The sequence below is a fragment of the Chelonoidis abingdonii genome, chromosome 13, assembly GCF_003597395.2.
Source record: "Chelonoidis abingdonii isolate Lonesome George chromosome 13, CheloAbing_2.0, whole genome shotgun sequence".
Lineage (NCBI taxonomy): Eukaryota > Metazoa > Chordata > Testudines > Testudinidae > Chelonoidis > Chelonoidis abingdonii.
The window spans coordinates 13,277,710-13,304,417 of NC_133781.1; the positions used below are offsets into that span (position 1 = coordinate 13,277,710).

General features: G+C 43.2%; 1 protein-coding gene across 11 annotated transcripts in view; it reads right to left on the minus strand.

The window, feature by feature from the left end:
- TBCD (tubulin folding cofactor D) overlaps positions 1-26,708 on the minus strand; it is a 254,321-nt gene that overhangs the window by 24,643 nt on the left and 202,970 nt on the right. For all 11 annotated transcript variants that reach the window (XM_075071755.1, XM_075071752.1, XM_032792732.2 and 8 more), the window contains 5 exons: positions 25,548-25,631; positions 19,353-19,511; positions 13,577-13,715; positions 1,804-1,925; positions 526-603 (listed from right to left, as the gene is read on the minus strand). In XM_075071755.1, coding sequence (XP_074927856.1) covers positions 526-603; positions 1,804-1,925; positions 13,577-13,715; positions 19,353-19,511; positions 25,548-25,631 — 582 coding nt within the window. The remainder of the gene's footprint in view (positions 1-525; positions 604-1,803; positions 1,926-13,576; positions 13,716-19,352; positions 19,512-25,547; positions 25,632-26,708) is intronic.

Consider the following 26,708-nt stretch of genomic DNA (forward strand, 5'->3'; position numbering starts at 1 on the left):
TAGTTCATTTGCTGGTCATAAAACAGTGATAAAGAGAGAGCTAAAATGGGTGAAAGGGATACTGCCAAGGGTCTTAGCCTCAGTGTTTGACCTTTCTTGATAGCTGCTCAATGGATTATTGTAACGTCAGGGGAAATTAAACAAAATTATTAAATTGCCTAATACACAAAGTAGCATGCACCTCAGTCTAAGGCAGCTGTTCACTGGCACTACCACTATATGTACATTAGTTTGTTGCAAGATTTAAAAAAGCACATCGCATATTGTGAAACCAAAAGTCCCCCAGCAATTATAATTATCAGCATGTGTGTTGCATTTTTTAACAGAAGAAAAGATCTTCAGAGAAAGGACCACTGACAAGGTAGAGATGATCAGATTTTGGTTTTAAGGACATCGACATTCAACTGGTAACAACATTCTCACTAGTAACACAACACAAACGTAAATTAGCTACAGCAGCAGCTATCCCCTTCAGTGTCCTCTGATATAAAACAGCAATTTCAAAGCAGAATAATTAGCACTTACTTCTCTTCAGCAGTGAAGATATCAAAGCAGCCATTGGCCAGCATCTGATCTAGCATCTTTAGCAAGGGCACAGATACCCTAATGTAAAAAAAGTACACACTCTAAAGACACTTCTTGGCACAGATTTCATTTATACACTTATTTTTATAGGAAGCGCGGGGTGGGGGGGACCTCCCATCTCCATACATCTATTTAAATTAGAATTCCACTCCACCCTAGGGGAAGGTTGCTAGGTAACTTCTGTGAGTTGGCTAAATCATTCCAGTTGGCTGAGACAGTTGCATTCTGTCGCAGCCAAACGGAAGAGGCTGGTCAACAGCTAGTGTGGGTGTAAGCCTGTAGGGGCCTGCAAACCCAGCTAAAACCCGCAGGATAATTTTTATGAATCTGAACGTACTTCACTGAGTTTATTAAAAGATGCAACAACTTTTCATTTAGCCTAGTTATTGACTGCATTAGAGCACGTGGTATGTCAGCCAAAACAGCTACACATGTATTCCCAGCTACCACTGCTGAGTTAACTCCAAAAGTAAGACTGAAAATTCTGCTAAATGTCATGAACAGAAAAAATTCCCCAGGAAAATAAACTAACTTGCAAACATGTTTGGTAAGTGGAGTTTAGGTGAATAAATCTTGCTATGTAAAAAATCTGGTCTTTCAACTGACCTGTTTTTATGTTACAGAGTTACAATCTGCATATTCCTAAAGAAACTCTTCCTAAATAAATACATGGTGGATTGCACTACAAATTGCACATTTATTTATTTTATCACATCAGTATCAGCTCCATTGGGCATGGTGGCACGCACCTGTAATCCCAGCTACTTGGGAGGCTGAGGCTGGTGTTCCACTCAGGGGTTCTGGGCTGCGGTGCGCTATGCTGATCAGATGTCTGGTGACACTGACAGCCTGGCCAGCAAGTGGCTGAAGGACTGGCTAAAAAAACCATGACTGACGTGTTGTGATCAGCACTCTCTCTGTGAGGGCTGATGGACCAATCGATCAAGGTGAATATCAGCTCCCCGAATATTGCATTACATGAAAATATTATAGCTTATCACAGTAAGTTCAGTATCGCACTAAGGTAAATGCTTCCTCCTTTATATTCGATACCTTACCATAATTCCATCTTTTCGGGGGGTTTTGTTGAAGGTATTTTCTTTCTTCCCCAATATCTTAAAACATTTACATGGTACAACTTTAGACAACTGTTCAGAGTCTGTAAGATCTGCTCAGTGCACATTCTCTCATAAAGGAGTTAGTTGAAACAAAGATTACCTGTCATTCAGCAGGTTATCCTCAAAGACCTGTAGCAATGTCTCACAAAAGTTATTCATGGCACCTAGATCATTTTGGATTTTCTTCATATAGTCAAACAGGCTCTGTGCCGAGTACCTGACCTACAAAAGAGAAATATTTCAAGTGAAGCAGTGTGCAAAACACACCTGGCTATGGCTGAAATAAATTAAAAAGAAAACATTCATGAACGGGATATGAATATGTTCATCCCTGACTATGTGAGTTGCACATTTTACCATGAAAAGATACTCCTTTACATCATATCCAACAGTGATTGAGTATACAATTCACTGCCAGCATTTGACAGGAAGACAGCTATTTCACTTTCCATTTAAGCTGTATTGTTTTTTCCAGTTAAAGTTTTGCCACTGTAGTAACTTAACTAAAAGAAAAAAAAGATTCAGTAAAGGATTCGCATTTATACCAAAATGACGTAGAAACCCCATTATTGTACTTCTACACTTCAAACATGTGCACAGCCAACCTGCACAGAAATCAATGGCAGATATGCATGTGCGTTGGAGCATCAGGACTACTGTGTTTTAAATATTTATCCGACAGAATTAGTTTTCAAATACTTAAGCCAATATGTAAATAACACTTTTCTATAAATGTATTTTAATAAGTTTTAACAGTACTATACAACACATTAGAAATAGCATACTAGTTCCCCCAAACTAGCAAAAGTTGGACTATCTACATATAGAGGTCATTCAAATTAAGTAGATAATTACTGATGTATGCTGAGTTTCAAAACCAATAATCAAGCTTTAATAGCACCTAAGTGTAGATGTTTGAAATAGCCAATTGCCCTCAAAGAAAATTTGAACTGAATTGAGTAAATATTGTACTTTCATATGTCAAAAGTAATTTAAAGGAGTTTCTTCACATGCTGAAATTATACGGCATGCTTATGTTTAAGGTCTTCACAGTATATAAAAAGATTTAAGGTACAAGACATTTACTGAAAAATTCAATACCCAAGGAATTATTTTGTACTACATTATCAAGAAATATTTCCATTGACTTTTTGCAAAGGAAAGGAATGATACACAATTGCAAACAATTCCCCTTTCTTTGAGTAAAATAAAATTTTAATAAATCAAGCACTTTCCCTATCCAAATACTGCAGAGGGTTGACATAAAGAAATCTGTAAAGTCTCATGGAAATAGAGTATTTCAAAAAGCATGTGTCTAACCATACATTTTTTTGCCACATTCCTAATTTATATTTCATACTGACTAATTTCCAGCTGTCCCGCTCACCATAATTTTGAAGAGAGCCAAGTCCCCAGATGTTTTTCCCTGAAAGTCTCAAAAAATTAACAATGCAGTTCCACAGAAATGTCATTAAAAGACAATAGTTAGCAGAGTCAATATAAGCATGTAGAATAAGATAACAAAACAGAGAAATGCATGGAATAGAACTCCATAGAAATGGGAGAGGGCAGATTATGGAATCCACATGGACAACACATCTCAAAGAACTACAGTTACTATAGGACGGGGGTTCTCAAACTGGGGTTTAGGACCCCTCAGGGGGGTCACAAGTTGTCAGCCTCGACCCCAAACCCCACTTTGCCTCCAGCATTTATAATGGTGTTAAATATATTTTAAAGTGTTTTTAATTTATGGGGGGGGGGGTTGCACTCAGAGGCTTCCTATGTGAAAGGGGTCACCAGCACAAAAGCTTGAGAATCACTGCTATGGGCCAAATAACCATTCTTTCTTCTTTGAGTGACTGTCCTCATCAATTCCATTCTTGGTGACTAACAAGCAGTAAAGTGTTTGCTTGGAGGTGGGTAGGAGTCGTCCCCTTAAAAAAATTAAAAGAAAACTGGGAGGTTATGGTTCACATGGAACTCAGACCAGAGACAAAGCTGGGCAGGAATTTGGGATAAGGCCTGAGAGTGACTGTCCCTATGAAACACTATGTAAGAGGGACTCATCACAAGAGCCCTGAGTCTCCCCTACCCTTTGAGCTGACGTAATGGCTACTAAAAAGACTGTCTTCATCAAAAGTGGTAAAGGGAACAGTATACACATACATATCAAAAAAATCTAAAAATAAATGAGCCTTTTACACTTTTATCAGAGTTGCTCCAAGTTACAATTTTCATATAACTGATATACATACATTTCATTGTACAAATAAAGACGTATTCACAGAGTGAGAACGTTCCCGCACATGTGCAGGAAAAAGATGAAATGTACATTAGGGTAAGTTATGCTCAATAAATAGCTCTGTTTCTGCCTCATTTCAAATCCTGACATATTTACTATACTTAAGTGGCAGCAGGGTGTTTTCCTTAGAACTAAAAAAATAATAAAGTCTAGTAGTTAGTGAAAGTGAGCCCATGTCTGCATGGTTCTGCTCACAATACTTCTTTTAATACTCCCAATCTTCAAAGGCAAATAATCCTTCTGAAGTTCTATGTCAAGGACATTTAATGTAATAAACAACTCATCACAATACTTTCTTTTAAAGTTGCCTGAAATCAGTCTCAAATGCATTCTGCTTGATCACAAACTTGTAAATTCAGAATATAGACCCGTGGACCCACTCCTGCAAACTTTTCTAAACCAGTAGACTATTTGTCAGCGTAAAGGATTCTCTTCTGATTGTGGATTGTAGTGTCAGGCAGCATAATTAGATATTGTAGAACCACATTTATTTTCTCAAATTTCAAACCATCTAACTATGTCCTTGCATTTTAATTTAGTAAGGAAACTAAGACAATACTGCTCAAAGAGGCAGCAGTTTTTCCAAAGCAGCATAAGAAATCACTACAGTGTTTGGCAAGCTCTGAGTCTATTTCAGAGCTTTATTTTCGAGAAAGATTAATGCTCACACACAATAGATTCTGTGCATACAGAACACTGACATAAATCTGGTGTAGTTACAATTTTTATGTTTTGTCGTTTGACTCATTAACTCGCTTAATAGCTAGATAGATCCGGCGATGGCTGGTATAAATCTTGTTGCTGTACTTCAGCACAGCTCTCTAGAATTGTTTTATATTTGTGGCCAGGGAAAAACCTGCAGCCCTCCAATGAGACTGTCTTACAAAATAGCATCTTCAGTACTAATAAAGTACAGTGTGAAATGTTATAGACGTTGAATAAGTAAAGATCTTATGTCTTTACTTACTAAACATCTATAACATTTCACACTGTACCTTTTTATTGGTACTGAACAAATCCCATGAGGACATTCTGTGATTTAGTCGAGATTGATGATAATCATGTAACATCATCATGCAACATGCTTGAAATTACAGCTTTAGAGAACCGCAAAGAGTACACCATTTTGTTCTCAAGACCCCATACACCAGAAAGTTTTCTGTTACGTAGCCATAAGAAATATGCATTATCATAAGCCAGTTATACTGTTAGATGATTCTTTTATACAAAATATCCTTTGAACCAAAGGAATGTTGCAGAATGCCAAAACTCAAACCCCAAATGATAACTGCTTTTTCAGATTACTTGAAATACTTGGGCTAAAATTATTTCAAAAGAAAACATCTGCTACCAAAATGCTTCTGAGTGAGACATATTCCACACAGCTCCTCTAAGCCATCATCTTTAGTTTTAAAAAAAACCTGTAGCCTGTCTGCTCTATATGACAAATGTTACATGCTGATGCCATATTTTATTGTGCTCATTTTTGCAGAGAGAGCAAAGATTTTTCTGTCTTATTTTAACTGCACGTGATAGAGAAACTCTCTTGGAAATCAAGTAGAAATACCACAACCAAAAGTCTCAAAACATCCCCATATGCACTCTGTAAAGCGATTACTCACAAGAAACAGAGTCCCTATTTCCTTTTCCATCAAGAGTCTCCTCAACTTGTGCTCACAAATAATTGATGGAAGTTAAGTGAAATTTTGCTGCCTCTACCTACATATGAACACAGCGCGTGCGCCGACACACACTCTCTCTCTCAGCCACTTGAGTTAGTGGGAAAAATTCATTGTCTGCCTGTGTACTCTTGAGAGCAGAGAAAAACTAGTCCAGGTGAATAGCTGCTTCAGAAGCACCCCTGCCAATGATGCTGTTGTACTGGAATACAGAAGCACCAAGAAGAGGCAAATAGGTGGCTTCTAAAGAGCTGCTGCCTTCTCCACTAACTAGGGCGGAAGCTAAAAAGTAGCACATTCCCATAGTTACCAAACCCCCTTTTACTGAGAAGACAGGATTACAGTAGTTTCCCCAACCTCACCTCACCACTCCTCATCTCTCCGCTGCTTTGCTCATTGCCCCATCTCCTCCCCATCACAGAGAGGTTATTTAGACACAGGAGGTAGGGAGCTTCTTGGAGCTCTGCTTTGCTTAGTTTTTTCAGCTCTGGAGCTACAGGCAGGCAGAGTACCATAAGTAGTTACATGGAATTAATATGCCCTCCTCAAGTGGTCTCACCCCATGGACCTACCCCACAGGTTGGGAATCACTGCCTTAATAAGAAATATTAAAATCTTTGTGTAAAGAACTCATGGATGAGCTGAGTCTACCTGACAAATATAGCTTACTGATAAATGAAGCATGTTCTTACCCTTTCAAATATGGCATTCTGAAGCCAGAACCCCCCTCATTAGAAATGTGACCTTCATTCACAGCATACTGAAGTTATTACACTTGGACCCGTTAAACAGAGGGAAAAGTGGTACACGCAACATTACACAGGTTGAATATTTAATAGCTCTGATGATGAGCTGTGCAGTTGTTTGAATGTTTTACAGCAGGAGTTTCCAGGTGTTTCAAGATTCTACGAGGAACTGTATTTATAGCAACAATTTCTAGGACAACTGGAGTCTCCTCTATATGGTGTATACTCTGAATTAATAACCAAACTTCCATAAAAACGGACTTCACTAAAATAAGACAGGAGATCTACAGCACTCACTTCACCTCTCCACAAAGGAAAAAGGACTGTAAGCTGTCTAAACTCCTACCTGCCAAATGGGACAAACATATCCCTCAACACACCCGCATATCGTCATCACTCCACTTACTCAGCCCAGAAGAAGTTCCTTATTCGGGGACTCTCTTCGCCTGCACCCACCACATGATAACAGTGTGGCATCTGAAGCGACTTTTCGCGTCTAGACGCAAGAGATACTTCAGGACAACTGAAACGGTTGCGATGTTATACATAGGTACCTCCCAACACCAAGAGAAGAACGCACATGGCACTCCTCCTGAGGGTCGAAATGACAGTCTGATCCTACACATGATGCTTCGCGCTGCCAGGCAAAATCGTGGAAAACAACACGTTGCCTCATAACTACGTCGCGTGCAGAACGCATCATCCACAAGCCTCAGAAACACACTGACATTCAAACAAAGGGCTGATAAAGGAGGTGTGTGTCATCATGAACGGTCTGACGCAAAGAGGCCTCCAGACAATCTCAAAACAATTCTAAGGGGCACTTCCAGATCCACTGAGGAATACACTAGGAACTCCAATTACTCGGCACTGCCCTACACAACACCGGAATCAATGTTAGCATACCTTCAGAGCTCCCGCCTGGGTTATCTTCTACTCATCCCAAGACCAAACCCGGAAATGCTGCGCCGATATTCGGGCATTGCAACTCTCACTGGAAGGATGTCTGGTATGTGGACTCTCTATTCGACCTATGCACCAGCATCCCAGCTATCTCCGTGCCCACTGATTCCTGAGAAACTACACATGCATTGGTCACCTCCGAAAACACCATCCTAGCCACATGATGTAGAGGCTCTTCAACAAATCCCACACAGATGGAATACAGCTGTCAGAACCAGTATCCCTGATGATGCACACACAACGGTGCTACTTTGTGCTTTATCTCACCACACACTATTCAAGATTTAACTGACCATATATATCTCATCGTGGCCTGCTATGGCGCACCATGGCCCCACTCGCACATATTTTATGGCGACCTGGCAACAGCTTCCTCAGCTCTCGCTCTCATGCCTTCTCTACGCACGCACATTGCTACATCTTTCATCTGACCCATGCGGAGGAATCTAGAAATCCACCATTTCACAACTTCCCCCCCCATCAACCTCAGCCTGACCCAATCTACACGGAGGTCACTTTTGACACCACGGTGAATAGTGATGGTCACATTAAATCCCAACCTATATCGAAAACCTACGCCGCTATGCTATCTTCATGCGCTCCAGCTTCCCTCTGGGCATCTACACGATCCATTGTCTACAGCAAGCTGAGTCAACCGCATTGCTCTACCCTCGACAGGCCAACACTACAACATCCACAGCATTCTCAAATCCATACCCGCCGAGGAAATTAGGACACAGATTCAACAGAGGCCAGACGTTACCCAGAAGCCTCCTCTGCAACCAGCCAGGAAGAGGACCACAGGACTCCATGCCATCACTACCCCCAGCTACCCTCAAGTATCATCAGGTCTACACCATCCTGGACAATATCCACACTTCACAGTTGGGACAGGCCAACCTTGCCACAGACAACCTGTCACTGAAGTATTCTCCGCACTTGACACCGTACATAGAACTCTAGTCAGAACAATCCTGCACCCAACCTCAGTGCCGTCTGCCCACATATCTACACCCGCGACACCATCACAGGACCTAAACGATCAGCCCATACCATACTGGTCATTCACCTGCCCGTCCACCATGTAATATAGGCTCATATCCAGCAATTCCCTCTGCTATTACTCGGCCAAACTGGACGTCTCGGAAAGGATATGGACCAATCAGGATCGGAATTGCCATATACCAAAACCGGGTAGGGAAGCACTTCAACTTGCCCACTATAGCAGACCTTAGTGACCTCCTGCAACAAAAACTTCAGGACCGACTTCAAAGAGAAACTGCGGCGCTCAGTTCATCGCCAAATTTAACCATCATTGACTAAACACAATGTGATGCTTCCAATTCCGGAACCAGTTTCTCTCCCTTGTTTTCACACTCTACTGCATAGAACGCCCATCTCCCTGACTGACTACCTTATCTCTAGTTGTTGCTCATATATATACCTACCCCTGGAAATTTCCACTACCTGCGTCTGACGAAGTGGGTATTCACCCACGAAAGCTCACACTCCAAAACGTCTGTTAGTCTATAAGGTGCCACAGGATTCTCTGCTGCTTTTACTCTGAATTAACAAATTTTCACTGACTGATCTCTCATCTCAAAAAATCTCATGGACTAAAACTTCAAGCACATACAAGTTATTTAGCTACAACTTCCAGTCACAAAGCAGTGTGAGAACCACACAACTGCAAATGGAGTTATTCATTCTACACATAGAAAAGTTAGCCCCATAATTGCAATAAAGGATTCCTGAAATTGAAAAATATTTAAAACTGTTTCACATAACTGGAATAATAAGGTATTGACCCTATATAATTTTAGACTGGGTCAAGGATAATCATCTTATGTAGGATCCAAAGCTAAATGTTGACTCTCTTTTGCATTTAAAAGGAAACACTGAGGGCTCGTCTACATTACCCACAGGATCGATGGTCAGCAATCAATCCAGCGCCAGGCGATTTGCCTCAACATCCCACCTCACCATAAACGTCTCCCCCTTACTCTCACAGATATTATGGAGTACACAGCAAGCAGCAATAACAATGGGAATATTGGTTTCACAGCGGTCTAACCTAGTCAGTAAACTGCACCAGCAAGCTTTTAAACGTCCAAAAGCATATTCTACCACCATTCCGCACTTGCTCAGCCTGTAGTTGAACAGCTCCTTACTACTGTCCAGGGTGTCTGTGTATGGATATGGCTTCATGAGCTATGGCATTAAGGGGTAGGTTGGGTCCCCAAGGATAACTATAGGCATTTCAACATCCCCAACGATAATTTTCTGGTCTGGGAAGTAAGTCCCTTCCTGCAGCTGTTCAAACAGACCAGAGTTCCTGAAGATGCGAGTGTCATGCACCGTTTCCTGCCATCCCACGTTGATGTCAGTGAAATGTCCCTTGTGATCCACCAGTGCTTGCAGCACCATTGAAAAGTACCCCTTGCAGTTTACGTACTAGCTGCCAAGGTGGTCCGGTCCCAAGATAGGGATATGCATTCCGTCGATCGCCCCACCACAGTTAGGGAATCCCATTGCAGCAAACCCATCCACTATGACCTGCACATTTCCCAGGGTCACTACCCTTGATAGTAGCAGCTCAGTGATTGCACTGGCTACTTGGATCACAGCAGCCCCCCACAGTAGATTTACCCACTCCAAATTGATTCCTGACTGACTGGTAGCTGTCTGGCGTTGCAAGCTTCCACACGGCTATTGCCACTCACTTGTCAACTGTGAGGGCTGCTCTCATTTTGGTATTTTTGCACTTCAGTGCAGGGGAAAGCAAGTCACAAAGTTCCATGAAAGTTCCCTTACACATGTGAAAGTTTCAACAGCCACTGGGAATCATCCCAGACCTGCAACACTATGCAGTCCCACCAGTCTGTGCTTGTTTCCCAGGCCCAGAATTGGCATTCCACGGCATGATCCTGCCCTGTTACCACTATGATGTTCAAATTGTCAGGGCCTGTGCTTTGAGAGAAGTCTGTATCCATGTCCTCATCACTATCGTGATTGCGCTGTTGTCGCCTCCTCGCCTGCATTTGCAGGTTCCGCACATACTGCAGTATAATGTGTGAGGTGTTTACAATGCTCACAACAGCAGCGGTGAGCTGAGCAGGCTCCATACTTGCCGTGATATGGTGTCTGAAGGAGAGCAGGAAAGCAGAGTTGGAGCAGAATCAGCTGATGACAACGGATGCCACGAAAATAGATATTTATACAGAACGACAAGAGGACCTGCGAGGTGGATTCATGGCACCAGAAGAGAGCAGAGTTGCAGCAGAAGCAGTGGAGAATGACGGCTAGCACCGTGCACATTTCCCGAGGAAGAACACACATACCCGGGAGCCCATGACAGACAACATGGAGAAATTCGCTGTTCAGGCAATATGACAACAGTTAGCAGTCCTACTGCACCGTCTGCTGACAGCAGCACCCAAGACACAACAGTGGCGGTGTCAGTGAGCTGATCTGAGCAGGCTGCACACTTGCTGTGGTATGGCGTCTGCACAGAAAAAAGGCGTGAAACGATTGTCTGCCGTTGCTTTCATAGAGGGAGGAGAGACTGACAACATGTACCCAAAACCACTCGCGACAATGTTTTTGCCCCATCAGGAATTGGGAGCTTAACCCAGAATTCCAATGGGCCGTAGAGACTGCGGGAACTGTGGGATAGCTACCCACAGTGCACCACTCCGTAAGTCGATGCTAGCCATGGTAGTGAGGATGCACTCCACCAACTTAATGCGCTTAGCATGGTCATATGCAAATAGACTAAAATCAATTTCTAAAAATTGACTTCTATAAAATCAACCTAATTTTGTAGTGTAGACATACCCTCAGTTTTCCCTAATTTTCCTTACACTCAAACTCAAGAAGAAACCCAAGTTATTTCTTTTCCTCTTCCCCTTGTTATCGCAGATCTTCAGCCTTCCTGGTAATATGCCATTCTATCTAGAAAGCTCTCTGTCTCTTATTACGTGCTCCCTGTCAAACCTATCGACTGCTGAGCAACACCTCTTAATGTGGCTGTCTGGTCTTTACAGCAATAGTGCTAGAAAGACTCAGGCTCAGCTCCTCTCCCCTCAACCTCTAAAGCTAATGCAAGCACATGTCCTTACCACTACATTTAAAGATGGAGTGAACAAATACAAAGACTATATAAAACAGTGCTGCCCACCTTCACAACTATGGAAGCCACCCAGAAATGTATACTAAGCATTGAGACAACTGGCTCGCTCATATAAAAGTAGCTGCGAGTTGTCTGAAACCTTGTACATACTTCATTGAAAATCCAATCATCCTTATGAAAAGCATAGATTTGGATTATAGTCAGTTATCTTACTGCAGCAGGTTCATTCATGTAACCAAATCACCTATTCCCAATATTTTCTAACTGTATCATTCATGAACTCATTCTTTGCTCAGTTAGGTTACTATTACACTCTTCATCTCTGCCTCTCCTTGGCAGGCAATCCTCCTTTAGTACAGCCTGGGAAAGTTGTGGAAGCTCCTTCACTGGAGCTTCCACAACCTCCCTAGGCTGTAGGCCCTCGTGGTCATTTGAGTTTGAGACCCCTGATCTAAATCAACCCAGTGCTGTGTTTGAACTGGAATGATGATTAACTCCAGTTAAAGCAACAAGCAGCTGTGCTTTTATCTCTTTAAAGGAGAAAGAGGCCTTATTACTTCTCTGGATGTTCCAGGAAAGGGCTGGACATTTCAGGGCAGACATTTCAGTATACTGGGGGGAATTCAGGACTGGGGAAAGCGCTGGAGTCATCATGGCCAGGAGTAATCAAGGCTGGTGGTGACCAGAGTATGTGGCTGTGGTGTAACAAGCATGCTGCTGGAATCAAACCAGCTGAACCAGGGCTCCTTAACACACACAGTCTCAGTGCATGCTTATATGATGGCTGTGCGTTCCAGACAAAGAGCTACAGGAGCAGAGCATTTTAAGACACTCAGGGTTACAGGACAAGCAGTGACAACCTCTCACTGGTCTGGGTTGAATCCCATAACATGACATGGAGAACCCCCCGAAAGCACAAGTTGTGCTAAAATAAAATAGGAAAACAATAAAATTGTAATTACAAATGCCCTAAAAAAAAAAAACACACACACTTCAACCACACCTATACCTTTTAATTATGCATTTGGAAAATAAGACAAGTAGTAATGGCCTAAAGGGTAAATTTAGGATAGAATAATATTAACAGAACAATAGTGGCAGAGGAATAGACTACCAAAAGCAATGATAAACGTACTGTCTGTGTGAATAATGTACTGAGTGCAAAAAAGAAGGTCAGACTAGATAGAATGTTTTTGTTCTGGTCATTGTATATAGAATATGCTTTTTACAAAAAATCCCAGATATTGTTTCTGGTTTTGAGAGACATCCATCAAAGACCCCAACCATACTGTCATCTCAGTGTCATTAAGAGTGACTCTTGGCCCCTTTGAAGTCTATGGGAGTTTTAGCATTGACTTCAATGGAATCTATCATCCCAGTCACAAAGAGCAGGAGAGGACTTCCTCCAATGCTCTTCAGTGCTGTTGGTCAGATAGAGACGGCCAATACTGAGTAATCTCCTTTAGGTCTGACTGCACTACCTACCTGTACGACATTCCTAGTTTCTGCGAGCCAAAGGAGTGAGTCACAGGTGTCCTCGCTCCTTGTCTCCTGAATGCTCAATGGACCAAGAACATGTTTATTTATAAAGTGAATATGCTTCCCAGACAACTTTTAAAAGCTTGTAATTGGAATTCACTAATAAAAGTACTACAATGTCCACTGAAAGTATGGATTTTAAATCAGCATGTAGTTATAGGGGAGTTAAACAACCTCTAGCAAATCAACAGTCTATACCAGGGGTAGGCAACCTGCGGCACGCGAGCTGATTTTCAGTGGCACTCACACTGCCCGGGTCCTGGCCACCGGTCCAGGGGGCTCTGCATTTTAATTTAATTTTAAATGAAGCTTCTTAAACATTTTAAAAACCTTATTTACTTTACTTACAATAGTTTAATTATATATTATAAACTTATAGAAAGAGACCTGCTAAAAACATTAAAATGTATTACCGGCATGCAAAACCTTAAATTAAAGTAAATAAATGAAGACTCAGCACACCACTTCTGAAAGTTTGCTGACCCCTCGTCTATGCCCTGATGTCTTACCGTTGTCTCTGTTAATCCACCGACCGACACCGTGAGACCCAGCAGTACATAATACTGGTATGCTGGCAAACCCAAAAGCTGTGTGATTCGAGGGAAGGCTTGTGAGGGGGCATTCCAGTTTAAAGTTACAGCCTCTGACCTATCCAGAGAAAAGAAAATTATCTTATGTTTTTATCTTAATACCTCTCTGCATAGTAATTGATGTTCTTTGAGATGTGTGGTCCCTATGAGTATTCATTGTGAGGTGCACATCCACTCCATTTGCCTGAAACCAGAAGATTTTTCAGGAGCCGTGTTCGCTGGTCCAAGCCTACGCCCTACACCACCAGTCCAAGGGATTCTCCAGTTCCCACTCTACCACAAATCAAGCATGATCTGAGCAGAGACGAACGAGTGTGGGTCGTGGAATACCCATACAGACTACACATCTCAAAAACCCCTCATTACTGTAAGGTAAGTAACCTTCATTTCTTCTTCAAGTGCTGGCTCCTACAGACATTCACTGTGGGTGATCCCCCAGCAATACTCATTAAGGAGGGTATGAGGATGTATGCTGCTCCACCAATCACAGGATCACTAAACCAAAACGATACATCCAAGGATGAAGCTTGAACCAATTTCTCAATCATCCTGTGAGCAGCCAATCGTTGAGGTAAGGGAATATCAGACTGCCTTGTTGATGTACACTGGATGCTACAGGACAGAGTACTTTTGTAAACGCTGTCAGGAGGCCAAAAAGAAGACCCCTGTATTGAAAGTGTTCCAGGGCCACCATAAAGCACAGGAATCACCGGTGTGCTAGATTAAAGCCTATATGGCATCCTTCAAATCAAGGGCTGCAAAACAGTTGCCTTCATTTAGGGAGATGACTGAGACCAAGATGGTTATCCTGAATCTTAAATGACATATGAAGACATTCAGCCATCTAAGGTCCAGGATGGGTTTCCAGCCCTTCTTTTTGGGAAGCAGGTAATATCTAGAGTAAAAACCCTTGTCCCGGTGTTGCAGAGATACAGGATATATCACCCTTAGGTGAATTAGGGAATCCACCTCTTGTTTGAGAAATGTCTCATGAAAAGGGTTCCTGAAAAGGGGTTTTGGAGAAGGGGCAGAAAGGAATTCTACAGTGTACTCTGCCAAGATGGTCTCCAGAACCTATTTGTCCAATGTGTTATGCTGCCACATCAGACGGAAATAGCCCAGATGGCCACCAAAGGGTGCAGTGAGTGGTTGAGTGGAGAAAGGCTGACTTCTTGATGGGAGGAAGTGAGTGAAAGGAGAATGGTGGTGGAGTAATTCTGTCTGCTGTGTGGTATCCTCTGGAACATTTTGCGTCGTTCAAAGACCCTTTGATGATAGAAGGGCTGAGAGGCAGGATGGTTTCTATGAGAATCTGGCCTAGAATATTTCCTCCAGGATGCAGGGTCAAGCCAGATGGCTACAGGAGAGTGTTAGAAGGGAGATATATTAGTCCCAGATTAAGTAGATCCCTTTTCACTGGGTAAAGTAATGGGGAAATTCCAGAACAAGCAGAAACTTGCTAGAACAAATTAAGGCGGGCAGGCTATTTAGGATACCTGGTGCCAATTGAGAAGAAACTGCTAGCATCAGTTAGAACAGGCTGGCTAATCAGGGCACCTGAATTTAAAAAGGACCTCACTTCAGTCTGTAACATGCATGCGAGGAGCTGGGAGCAAGAGGTACTAGGAGCTGAGAGTGAGAAGCATATTGCTGGAGGACTGAGGAGTACAAGCATTATCAGACACCAAGAGAAAGGTCCTGTGGTGAGGATAAAGAAGGTGTTGTGAGGAGGCCATGGAGAAGTAGCCCAGGGAGTTGTAGCTGTTGCACAGCTGTTCCAGGAGGCACTTTAGACAGCTGTAGTCCACAGGGCCCTGGGCTGGAACCTGGAGTAGAGGACGCGCCAGGTTCCCCCCAAACGTCCCAACTCCTGATCAGACAGAGGAGAAACTGACCTGGACTGTGGCTTCTACCAGAGGGAAAGGTCTCTGGGTTGTTTCCTGACCCACATGGTGAATCTCTGAGGCAAGCAAATCCGCCAAAAAGTGCAGGACCCACTAAGGTAGAGAAGGAACTTTGTCACAAGGGGGATATATTCCCAAAGAGCTGAGCATGCCATGGACAGTCCTTAAGGCAATGGAGTGATTCACCAGTTCGCTAAACAGATTTTTACTCCTGAAGGGGAGATTTTCCACTGTTGCGTAGACTTTTCTGGGGGACCCTGAGGACTGCAGCCATGAAGTCTGCTCATGATAACTGAAATCATCATGGAGCATGAGCTGTATCCACCGCACTAAGTGATGCTTGAAGGGACAGTTTGGCAACTAGTTTCCTTTCATCAAGGATGGCCTGGGGTCTAAGCTCATGTGGCAATTTATTAGCAAATTATGACAGTTTATTGTAATTAGTAAAGTCATAGTTTGACATTAATGCCTAGTAATTCACTATGCGGAAAAGGAGGCTAACAGATGGGAAGTTCTTTCTGCCAAAGAGATCTAGCCTCTTGGTATGCTTGTCCAAAAAGTGGAGCTAGATGGCATAGTGTGTTTCTCTCGTGGCCCAGGTTTTCACAGTATGTGTTCAGATTACAATGAAAAAATTAATATTCCACCTCGTTGGATGGAACAAAATACTTCTGTTCTGCCATTTTCAGGATGGGGTCACATGTAGCTAGGGCGTGCCAAACCACCTTAGCAGGGCTCTATATTGCCTCATTAATAGGAAGGGCTACCTTGTTAGGGCCTGTAATCTGAAGGATGTCCAGGAGCTTATGTGTAGCATCTTCAGTGTCCTACAGTGGGATCTCAAAGGTTTCCTCAAGAGGTTCTAATACTGCCTCACAACCAGATGATTATAGGATGAGGCCAGCGTCATTTCCTCGTCTAGAAGAAAGAGCTGCTGATGGAGCTCTAGGAAGAAAGAGCTGCTGACGGATCTGGCAGGACTGGCTGTTCTACCTCCTTGAGGTACTTTGGAGGGGGAAATGCGCTTACACTAATCCCTGGGAGGGGACCTCTATCCGTTGTATTGTCCAGAGTCCTGATCATCCAGGGGCCTACTGCAAGGGTCCCAGAGACCCTGTATGGCCAGTGGGCAGGATTGTATGGGTATGGCAGATGGACCCATGGGGTACTATTGGTCCCTGGGCTAATGTGCTCCATGGGGGATAAGATGGCATCTAGAAGGCTCTGAAAGCCCTGTCAGTGCATGTCTCCCATCTCTGGATAGACTGGGGAGCTGCTGATATTGCCAATGGTGATCGCTGGAGGAATAAGAATCACTTGAGTCTACTGATGGAGCCAATGGTGCTATTCATCTTATAACATTCGGACTAGAGGAAGGAACTGGTGAGTAGCATACCAATGTCAGCACCTCTACTTCATGACTTGGGGCTGGTGAGTGACATGACATCAGTGTACAGGTGTCCCTGGATAAAATTGGATCTGAAAGGCTCAACGATTCTGGATCCATGTAGATTGCAAGGTACTCAAGCAGGGTATATCGAGGCTTAACAGGCAGAGGATGAGAGGGGATTGTAATATAGGTGGATTTGCCACTGCAGGTTTGGGTCCGGCTGTCTTCTTGCAATGCAGTACTGCTGCTGCAGAAGCTGAACAGTTCCTTCTGTCCTTACATGGTGCAGTGATTGGTCCTGCCCCTTGTGTAGATGCTTTTGTAGTGTTCACCGTTCTTGGTACTATCAGTGCTGGCACATATTCTCCGTGAGCTCTAGACACACCTGTACCTAGGTGTGAAGTCTCATTTGGTACTGAGGGTAACAAAAGGGTGGAATCCCCCTGCCCCCACCAATAAAGAAAACTACCTAACACCAACAGCTAACTAAAAAAAAAAATATTTACATACACGAAATTTGGGCAGAAAAGCTAGCAGAAGCCAGGGACACTGGAGGGTTTGGTCTCAAACCATGAGCAGTAGAAAGGAACTGGAGAGTCCGTGTCTCCCCTGATGCCTTTGCTTCGGAGCATAAGAAAGGCAGAGAGTGCAGACACAGACCATGAACATTGCTAAAGAAAAACATCTTCTGGCTTCAAGCACATGGTGTGCATGTACATCCACAGTGAATGCCCATAGGGACCAGCATTAAAAGAAGAACTTCAATCACTGCAATATCATTAAGGATGCAACGAATTAAATCATGACAAAAACAACACTTTTTGAGTTAAATGCCCATTTTATTTTGTTTATATTTCATAATTTTTATACATTCTTTCAATCCTTACAATATATTCAGCCACATGCCACAATTTCCAACTCTTCCTTAAATACTCTATAAAAATCTCAATGTGTATATGCATACAGTAGCTAAATTAAGTAAGTTTTGATATATATATTTTAAGTTTCCATTGGCATAGAGCACCTCCTCCAGTGGAATTGCCCGTGGGAGGTGATGGGGTTGAATGACTAGAAAACCCTGCAAGAATCCCCTTGAATTATTTTCATAGCATCGTTATGCAGAATGTGGGGTGAGAATGGCACCACATAGGCAGCTGATCCCTTCCCCCATACACATATAAATGCAGGAAGAGAGGAATCCGCTCCCCGAATTCCAGCTAAATTGTGTGGTCCGCTGTATTTTTTTTGTTTGCCGCTTGCCATACTGAAGAGAATAAAATCAGGAAAATTAACAGGATATATTATTTCAACAAATAATCTCAGTTGTATCAAAATTCCTCTATGTTTGAAATTAATTGTATCTTTTCCTTCTCCTTTTCAGTACAGCACACCTCCAAGCCTTTAAAGACACTGCAGGATATGAAACAAACATCCCAACAACCATATTGGTGTTGTCCCTCTTACATATGCTGACAGCAACAGACAACCAAGTAGGTAACCTGGATTTAATTTTAATGCTGGTCCAGGACAGTTCAGTTTAGAACTTTCAAAATATTGAACAATCTTAGAACCAACCAAATTATAGCATAGGATAATTTAGTCATGATTGGCCAGTTTCATACTATACGAATAGAGAGGAACATTTTTACTGCTCTAAACCACATATTAATTTATTTAAATGTTAAAAACAGCAAAGGATATACTTGGAAAGGATATACTCTCTCAACTGTTGACGCATAACCAACCTCTAACTATTGTGGGTTAGGTGGAAACTTTCCCTGGGGTAGGTTATGCAGAAACTGTTCACTGCAAGATCTGGAGCCAACTATTGTCAGAAGCAGGATACTGCTCTAGACAGACTACTGAACTAATCCAGTATGGAAATTTCTACGGGCTGGTCTACAATTGGGAACTTACATCAGCATAGCTGTATCTCTCGGGAGTGTAAAAAATACACACACCTGAGAGATGCAGCTATGCTGACCTAACCCCTGGTGCAGACAGTGTTAGGACAACAGAAGGTGTGTCAGGGAAATGGATTATCTACACTTGAACCGCTACAGCTGTGCTGCTGTAGCAGTTTAAGTGTAACCATACCCTAACGCTCCTAACCACCCGTTAGAGATATTAAATATCTGATGGATTGTAACAGACATTTACAATAAATACATTCCCAATTATCTGGAATATATTTTTCTACTAGCATTTACATCAATATCTTCTTTGGAAAAAAAAATTGTTCTTAATTCTATTTAACTAGAAAGAAATCCTAGTTTGCTTGAGCATTTTTACACACTGATTTATTCATTACACTGACGTAGATCAGGAAGGATTTTAACAGACAGGATCCAACCCACAAGCCTTCCTTAATAAATAAGAAAGTGATAAAGATCTAGATTACCTTGGAAATATCCTCTCCAATTCTTCTCGGTGCGGTATGTGTGGAATTGGAGGGTTGTCAAAATTCAGAAGACTGAGGAACACAGATCCTGCATGAGCACGAAATCTATCTATTTTTTCAGCCGACTGCTGGGCCACGCAGCACATGATCTGTTTACAGCTACAAGTTAGGAGACAAAAAATAATTCAATCCATCTCATCACAATACATAAATAAATGTATATACTTTAAACAGAAATTGCTTAAGGAAATGGTTAAAAATAATTTCTTGCACTCAGTTGTGGAATGGGATTGCCATTTTACTCTATTTCACTTTTTATAGTGAACATTTAGATCAGGGGTAGGCAACCTATGGCACGTGTGCCAAAGATGGCATGCAAGCTGATTTTCAGTGGCACTCACGCTGCCCAAGTCCCGGCCACCGGTCCACGGGGTTCTGCATTTTAATTTAATTTTAAATGAAGCTTCTTAAACATTTTAAAAACCTTATTTACTTTACATACAACGAAAGTTTAATTATATATTATAGACTTATAGAAAGAGAACTTCTAAAAATGTCAAAATGTATTACTGGCACGCGAAACCTTAAATTAGAATGAATACATGAAGACTCGGCACACCACTTCTGAAGGGTTGCCAACTCCTGATTTAGATGATGCATGAATTACATTTGTAAATGTAAATTTGTAAAACACCGCCAGATCCAAGCAACTAGATCAGGGGTGGGCAAACTTTTTGGCCTAAGGGTCGCATCAGGTTTCATAAATTGTATGGAGGGCCGGTTAGGGGAGGGGGCCATGGCTCGGCTCCCACCTCCTATCTGCCTCCTGCCCCATCCAACCCCCCATGTTCTCTGACGACCCCCGCCCGGGATCCCTGCCCCATCCATACACACCCCTCTCCCTGTCCCCTGCCCGCCCCTGGACCCCTGCCACTCCATCCAACCCCTCCTCTCATTCCTGACAGCCCTCCCGGGACCCCTACTCCATCCAACCACCCCTTCTCCCTGTCCCCTGACTGCCCGCTACTGCCCCATCCAACCCCCCCTCTTTCTTGACTGCCCCCCCGGAACCCGTGCCCCTATTCAACCCCCTGTTCTCCCCCCAACTGCCCCGACCCCTATCNCCCCCTCTTTCTTGACTGCCCCCCCGGAACCCGTGCCCCTATTCAACCCCCTGTTCTCCCCCCAACTGCCCCGACCCCTATCCACACCCCCACCCCCGACCACCACCCCAAACTCCCCTGCCATCTATCCAACACCCCTCCCGCTCAGTGCCCCCTTACCGCGCTGCCTGGAGCACCAGTAGCTTGCGGCACTACAGCCACACTGCCTGGCTGGAACTGGGCCATGCCACCGCCGCCACCATGCAGCACAGAGCACCAGGTCAGGCCGGGCTCTGCAGCTTCACTGCCCCAGGAGCTCACAGCCACGCTGCCCAGAGCACTGTGCCAGCGGCAGAGCAAGCAAAGTGAGGCTGTGGGGGAGGGGGATCGGGGGGGACGGGCCGTGGTTAGCATCCCAGGCCAGGAGCTTGGGGCCCAGGCAGGACAGTCCTGCAGGCCACCGTAGTTTGCCCACCTCTGAACTAGACAATAGTAATATTAATAATACTTTGTACTCATGTAGCACTTCCATCCAGAAAGATACCAAGATGCTTTTTATGGACTGGATGTTGGATACAGATCACCAATGAAATTCAGCCACCATTAAGGTGGGAATGTAGGAAAAACCCTGATACAACTGTGTTTCATTGAGTAATTACTTCACCTTTTTAATGTGTCTGTCCACCCCATCTGATTTTCTCCCCCAATTCATGTATCTAGATTGTAAGTCCTTCAGGAAAAAGAACTCTCCCTTCTATGAGGCTCCACCATACCTTTGGGCATGGCACAAATTACAATAATAGTAAATGAGAGACACAAGATGGGTGAGGGTAATATCCTTTATTGGGCCGGCTTCTGTTGGTGGAAGAGACAAGCTTTCAAGCTTTACAGAGCTCTTCTTCAGGTCTGGAAGGAGTAACCAGAATGTTACAGCTAAATACCAGATGAGATAGCTTTTGTTAAGCACAAGTGATTAAAACATGTTGCGGAGACCACTTCAAATAAAGTGGGCAACTGACACCACTGCACTCATAGGACAAAGGAGGATTAGTCGATTACAAATTGCTTTAATGAGCCACAGAACCTGATACCATAACGAATGTGGAGAATTAGAAGAATTATTCCACAAAGGTACCACCACCCACAACTATCAGATCCCCACCAACAATCATAAGAATAAAGAATAATCTCACTGGAAACCCCTTCTCGACAAAACTACACCGCTGATCATTATATCAATTGCTTAGGGGAAAAAATAGACTGAAATCCTTAACAGAACATCACATCCACCACAATCTCTCCACTGCGGATGGGACAGCTATACAGTCCCTGAACTCCAGAGACCCGATAGGGATCAAACACCACACAAAGGGGGGAACCCATTGTAGTCTTCAATTATGACGACATCAATGAGGTCAACCGACAACTGTTGGACACCACCTATTATAAAAAACTCAAAGACCTCCTCGTACCTCAATTCACCCACTAATGTAAGGATATTATCAAATCCTTCCGAAAACTTCAAAAGAAACTCTACAACCTCATCCCTGATAAACCCAACCCAAAGACCTTCTACATGCTTCCCAAGATACACAAACAAGAGAACCCAGGCAAACCTATCATGTCTGTCCATGGCACTCTTCCTGAAGTAATATCAGGACTCTCAGAAACCATCCTCAAACCACTCAGCACACAAAGGGCCAATTTACTCCAGGACACAACTTACTATCTCCAGAAACTTCACAACATCAACCATCTCCAGCAGAACACCATCCTTGCTACCATGGATGTCCCCTCCCTATATATCAGCATCCCACACCCTGACAGCATTGTCTCAAATATCTACAAGGCAATGGACAACACTCATATATCCAAACCAAACACATCGCCACACACTTCCATTTCATCCTCATCTACAACAATTTTACATTTAACAACAAACACTTTGTCCAAACTATGGGAACAGCCATGGCTACACTAGGTGACTCTCCAATATGCCAACCTCTTCATGGGCCACCTTGAGGAAGAATTTCTGGGGGAAAAAAAAAACAACACACAAAAACAATGATATGCCTGAGATACATTGAAGATATTTCCATTTTCTGGGCAAGTGACCTAAACTCCCTCATAGATTTCCACCACAACTTCAACCACCACTGACCCATCCATCAAATTCTCTCTAGAACACTCACATACCACCACTGACTTCCTGGCTGCCACTATCAGTGTCAACAGTGGAACCCTACAGATAGCTATATACAGGAAACCCATGGATCACTACAGTTACCTCCACAGATCCAGTAACAACCTGACACACGAAAATATCTGTTATCTACAGCCAGGCACTCAGATGTCACAGAATATGCTCCTAGGAAAAAGTCTGGGATATACACTTAACACTCTTAAAATTACTTTCACCATACAAGGACACTCCACCAGAGAAGTAGATTGCGTCATGGAATGGGCCACCCAAATGCCTTGAGAGAACCTGCTTCAATACGGGGGGGGGGGGGGGGGGGGGGGGGGGGGGGGGGGGGGAGGGGTGTGTGTGCAGGAGGGACGATGACACCCAACCAACCAACCGCACAACCCTAGTTGTCCCCTACCATCCCACACTGGAAGCCATACGGGGTATCAACAAAAAATTAAAGCCCATACTTGATATGGACCACATCCTGAAAGAAATCTTTCATGAACCACCTCTGTTAGCTTTCAAACAACCCCCCAACCTCACTAAGCTCAGCAGCAAGCTCCCCACAGACCAAGACACACTACTCAAAGCAGCACCACACCCTACCAGAACAACAGATGCTAAATGTGTGAACATTTCTCCGCTGCTAGACTAATCAATATCCCCCACAAGACCTTTCAAGATCCATGGGTCCTATTAATGCTTATCACAACGTGGCACAACCCGTCCCGGGCATCAAATGCCCCAACAACTACTATGTGTGTGAAAGCAGACAATCACTGCACTCTCAAATGAACTCACAAAGAAAAATGATAAAAGACAAACACACCCAGACAACCCCTTCAAAAGACGAGCCTCGGAACATAAGTGAATCACTCTGTTAAACACAACAAATCATGACCTCAAAAAAGAAACTGACTGCAGAGGTATTAATTGCTCACTTCATTTTAAATAGTCTCATGCCACATGTTAACTCCTTATGTTTAACAATCTGTCCCACTCTGTATTTATCTGTGACATTCTGGTTACTTTTTCCAGACCTGACGAAGAGCTGTGTGAAGCTTGAAAGCCCGTCTCCTCCACCAACAGAAGTTGGTCCACCTTGTCTCTCCCATATCCTAGGATCAACATAGCTACAACACCATTGCAAATAGTAGTAGTAAATATAACTAGAATTACTCACATTATAGTTTAATCAGGACACCTGGGCTAACACACCTATTTTAGCAAATATGACAAGATTTTGTCATCTTCTGTCAACCCATTAGGGTTTACTGTTTTAAGTCTCATCTAAAATTTAACTTCTGGGACAACAAACTATTGCATAGAATCAGCTTGAGGCATATGATGAGTACCGTCTCGAAGAGTTCACTTTCTACAGCACCAAGAATTTTCTTTACGTGTCTCTCAATGAATGAATGAATGAAAACAGTGCACATATTTAGCTGACTGGTTTATCCACTCTATTCTGTAGATTCATATTGATTTCTAAAGTTCTTATGTAGGTTCTGCTGCAGGTGAACCTACATCAGCTCTGTCTGAATTCTGTGGCTTATTGAGACTACTACACAAAATAAATCAAAATATGGAGAAATTGTGTTTCTGGTTTGTATTTCCTTTTTCATTATATTAAAAAAGAATAATTAAGGCAATACGAAATCAGCTGTGCTGTCAAGTTCTAGGACCCTGGTTAGAGATGCAATGCTCTTCTAACAACCTTTTACCAAGTTAGGTTCCAAGATCCTACACAGATATGCAAATCTGCTCTTTTGGCTGATCCCAGCATCAGACGAGGTGAGTTTTATTGACACCAAACTGGACATTCAAAAGGGTAAGAAAGTCTCTCTGAGGAGAAGAGAACTAGGGATAGGAACAGAGAGGTTCTGTAAGGAAATATTTGGGGAACAGTTTTCCCGAGGCCATGCCCCCTTCCCCAAGGCCCTGCCTCCTGCTCATTAAATTCCCCCTCTCCTCAGTGGCTTGCTCTCCCCCACCCTCACTCACTTTCACTGGGCTGGGACATGGGGTTGAGGTGCAGGAGCGGGTGAGAGCTCTACCTGGGGGTGCAGGCTCCAGGGTGGGGCCAGAAATGAGGAGTTCAGGGTGCAGGAGGGGACTCTGGGCTGGGGTAGGGGTGCAGGAGGGAGTGAGGGATCTGGCTGGGGATGCGGGCTCTGGAGATGAGAGGTTCAGGATGTGGGAGGGGCTGCGGGTTTGGGGTGGCTCAGGGATGGGGGTCGGGGCTTCGGGTACGGGCTTACCTCCGGAGGCTCCCAGTCAGTGGTGCAGCAGGGAGGCTAAGGCAGGCTTCCTGCCTGTTCTGGCACTGCGGACCACGCTGTGCCCCAGAAGCAGCCAGCAGCTGGTCCGGCTCCTAAACGGGGGCAGGCCAGGAAGCTCCATGCACTGCTTTCGCCCACAGACACTGCCCCCGCAACTCCCATTGGCCGTAGTTCCTGGCCAATGGGAGAGTGGAGCTGGTGCTTGGGGGTGGGGACAGAGCGCGGAGCCCCATGCGCTGCCCCCCCACCCCCCCACCTAGGAGCCAGACCTGCTGGCCACCTCCGGGGTGCAGCATGGAGCCAGGACAGGTAGGGACTAGCCTGCCTTAGCTCTGCTGCACCATCGACCGGACTTTTAACAGCTCAGTCAGTGGTGCTGACTGGAGCCACCACAGTCCCATTTCAGCCGGATGTTCCAGTTGAAAACCAGACACCTGGTCATCCTATCTGTGAAGCTGAATACATACATTTCTGTGGAAAACTTCGTAATACTTGGTAAGAGGTATTACATATAGTATGCAAGCAATATTATACGCATGGTCACATCCTCCCTTGTAGAGACAGGAAGTTACTAAACATGAACTCTCAGAACAGCATACAAAAAGTACAAACTACTTACATGTTAGCATCCAGCAACTCTGGGTCATTTTGTACCAACAAAAGTGTCACCTCCATTAAACTTGTCATAGCAGCTTCTCGTACCCTGTGGAAATGAAGTACAACAATTTTAAAATAAACACACAGATACAATTCATCTAATTAAACAGATATGTTTTCAAAAAGTTCAAGCGTGGGTGCTGAAAGTAGGCACCTAAATAAACTGTATGATATTCAAAATGGCTGAGAACCCCTCAATTCAAAAAGAAGGGGCTCGCCCATTGACTTCCGCCAAAATATGGATTAAAATACCTAGCTTTAGGCACCCAATGTCGAAAACTGTGGCCATTTATAATGTTTAGTTTTAGATCAGTAAGCTTCATATATGTTTACGTCACTTCTATGAGTAGCACTTAATTGTCTTAAGCTATTTGCAAGTATCTGACATACACACATGCCTAGGTATTGTGGAATATTTATAGCTAAAACCTTTCCCCCCTTCAGAAGGAAGGGGAGGGAAGTGTTTTAAACTTGATTAATTGTTCAAAATCTTTCTTTAAAAAAAAAAATCAAGGAAATGTAAAGTGATTTTTGAGGCATTATTTCCTTTTGTTGTCTTTTTGTGGTGGTTGTCTTGACGGTGTATGTTTTACTGAAATCCTGGCTAATAGGCAAAGGGAAGTGAGCTTCTGTGATTCTATTTATCATGCAATATTTAAAGATTTAAGTGGAGGTTTGTGTATCAGTACTAAAATATAGTATACAGTCTGCAATATCATTTACTGTATATTATACATCCCTAATACCCAGTGTAACCTTCATGGAAATTAGTGAGTATATAGGCCTAGTAAAATGTTTTAAACCGAAATATTTTGGCTGTTTTAATTCACCATCTTCCTGCAAACAGACTAACAGGCACATTCTCATTTCAAAACATAGGACTATCATTTGTATTTAAAGGATTCAAAGAAGTGTCATGTTCATGTAAAGTTCTAAGTTTAATCTTCTCAGCCAGAAAAAAAATTCTACAAATCAAAACATATTAACTGCATATGAGTAGAGTTCTTTAGTTTTGTGGCTTAATTAGAAATACCAGAAAATAATTTTTAACAAATTATTATGTATAGTAACACTACATGGTGCTTGTTTTATCTTTTCTATATCTTAAGTATATTGAATATGC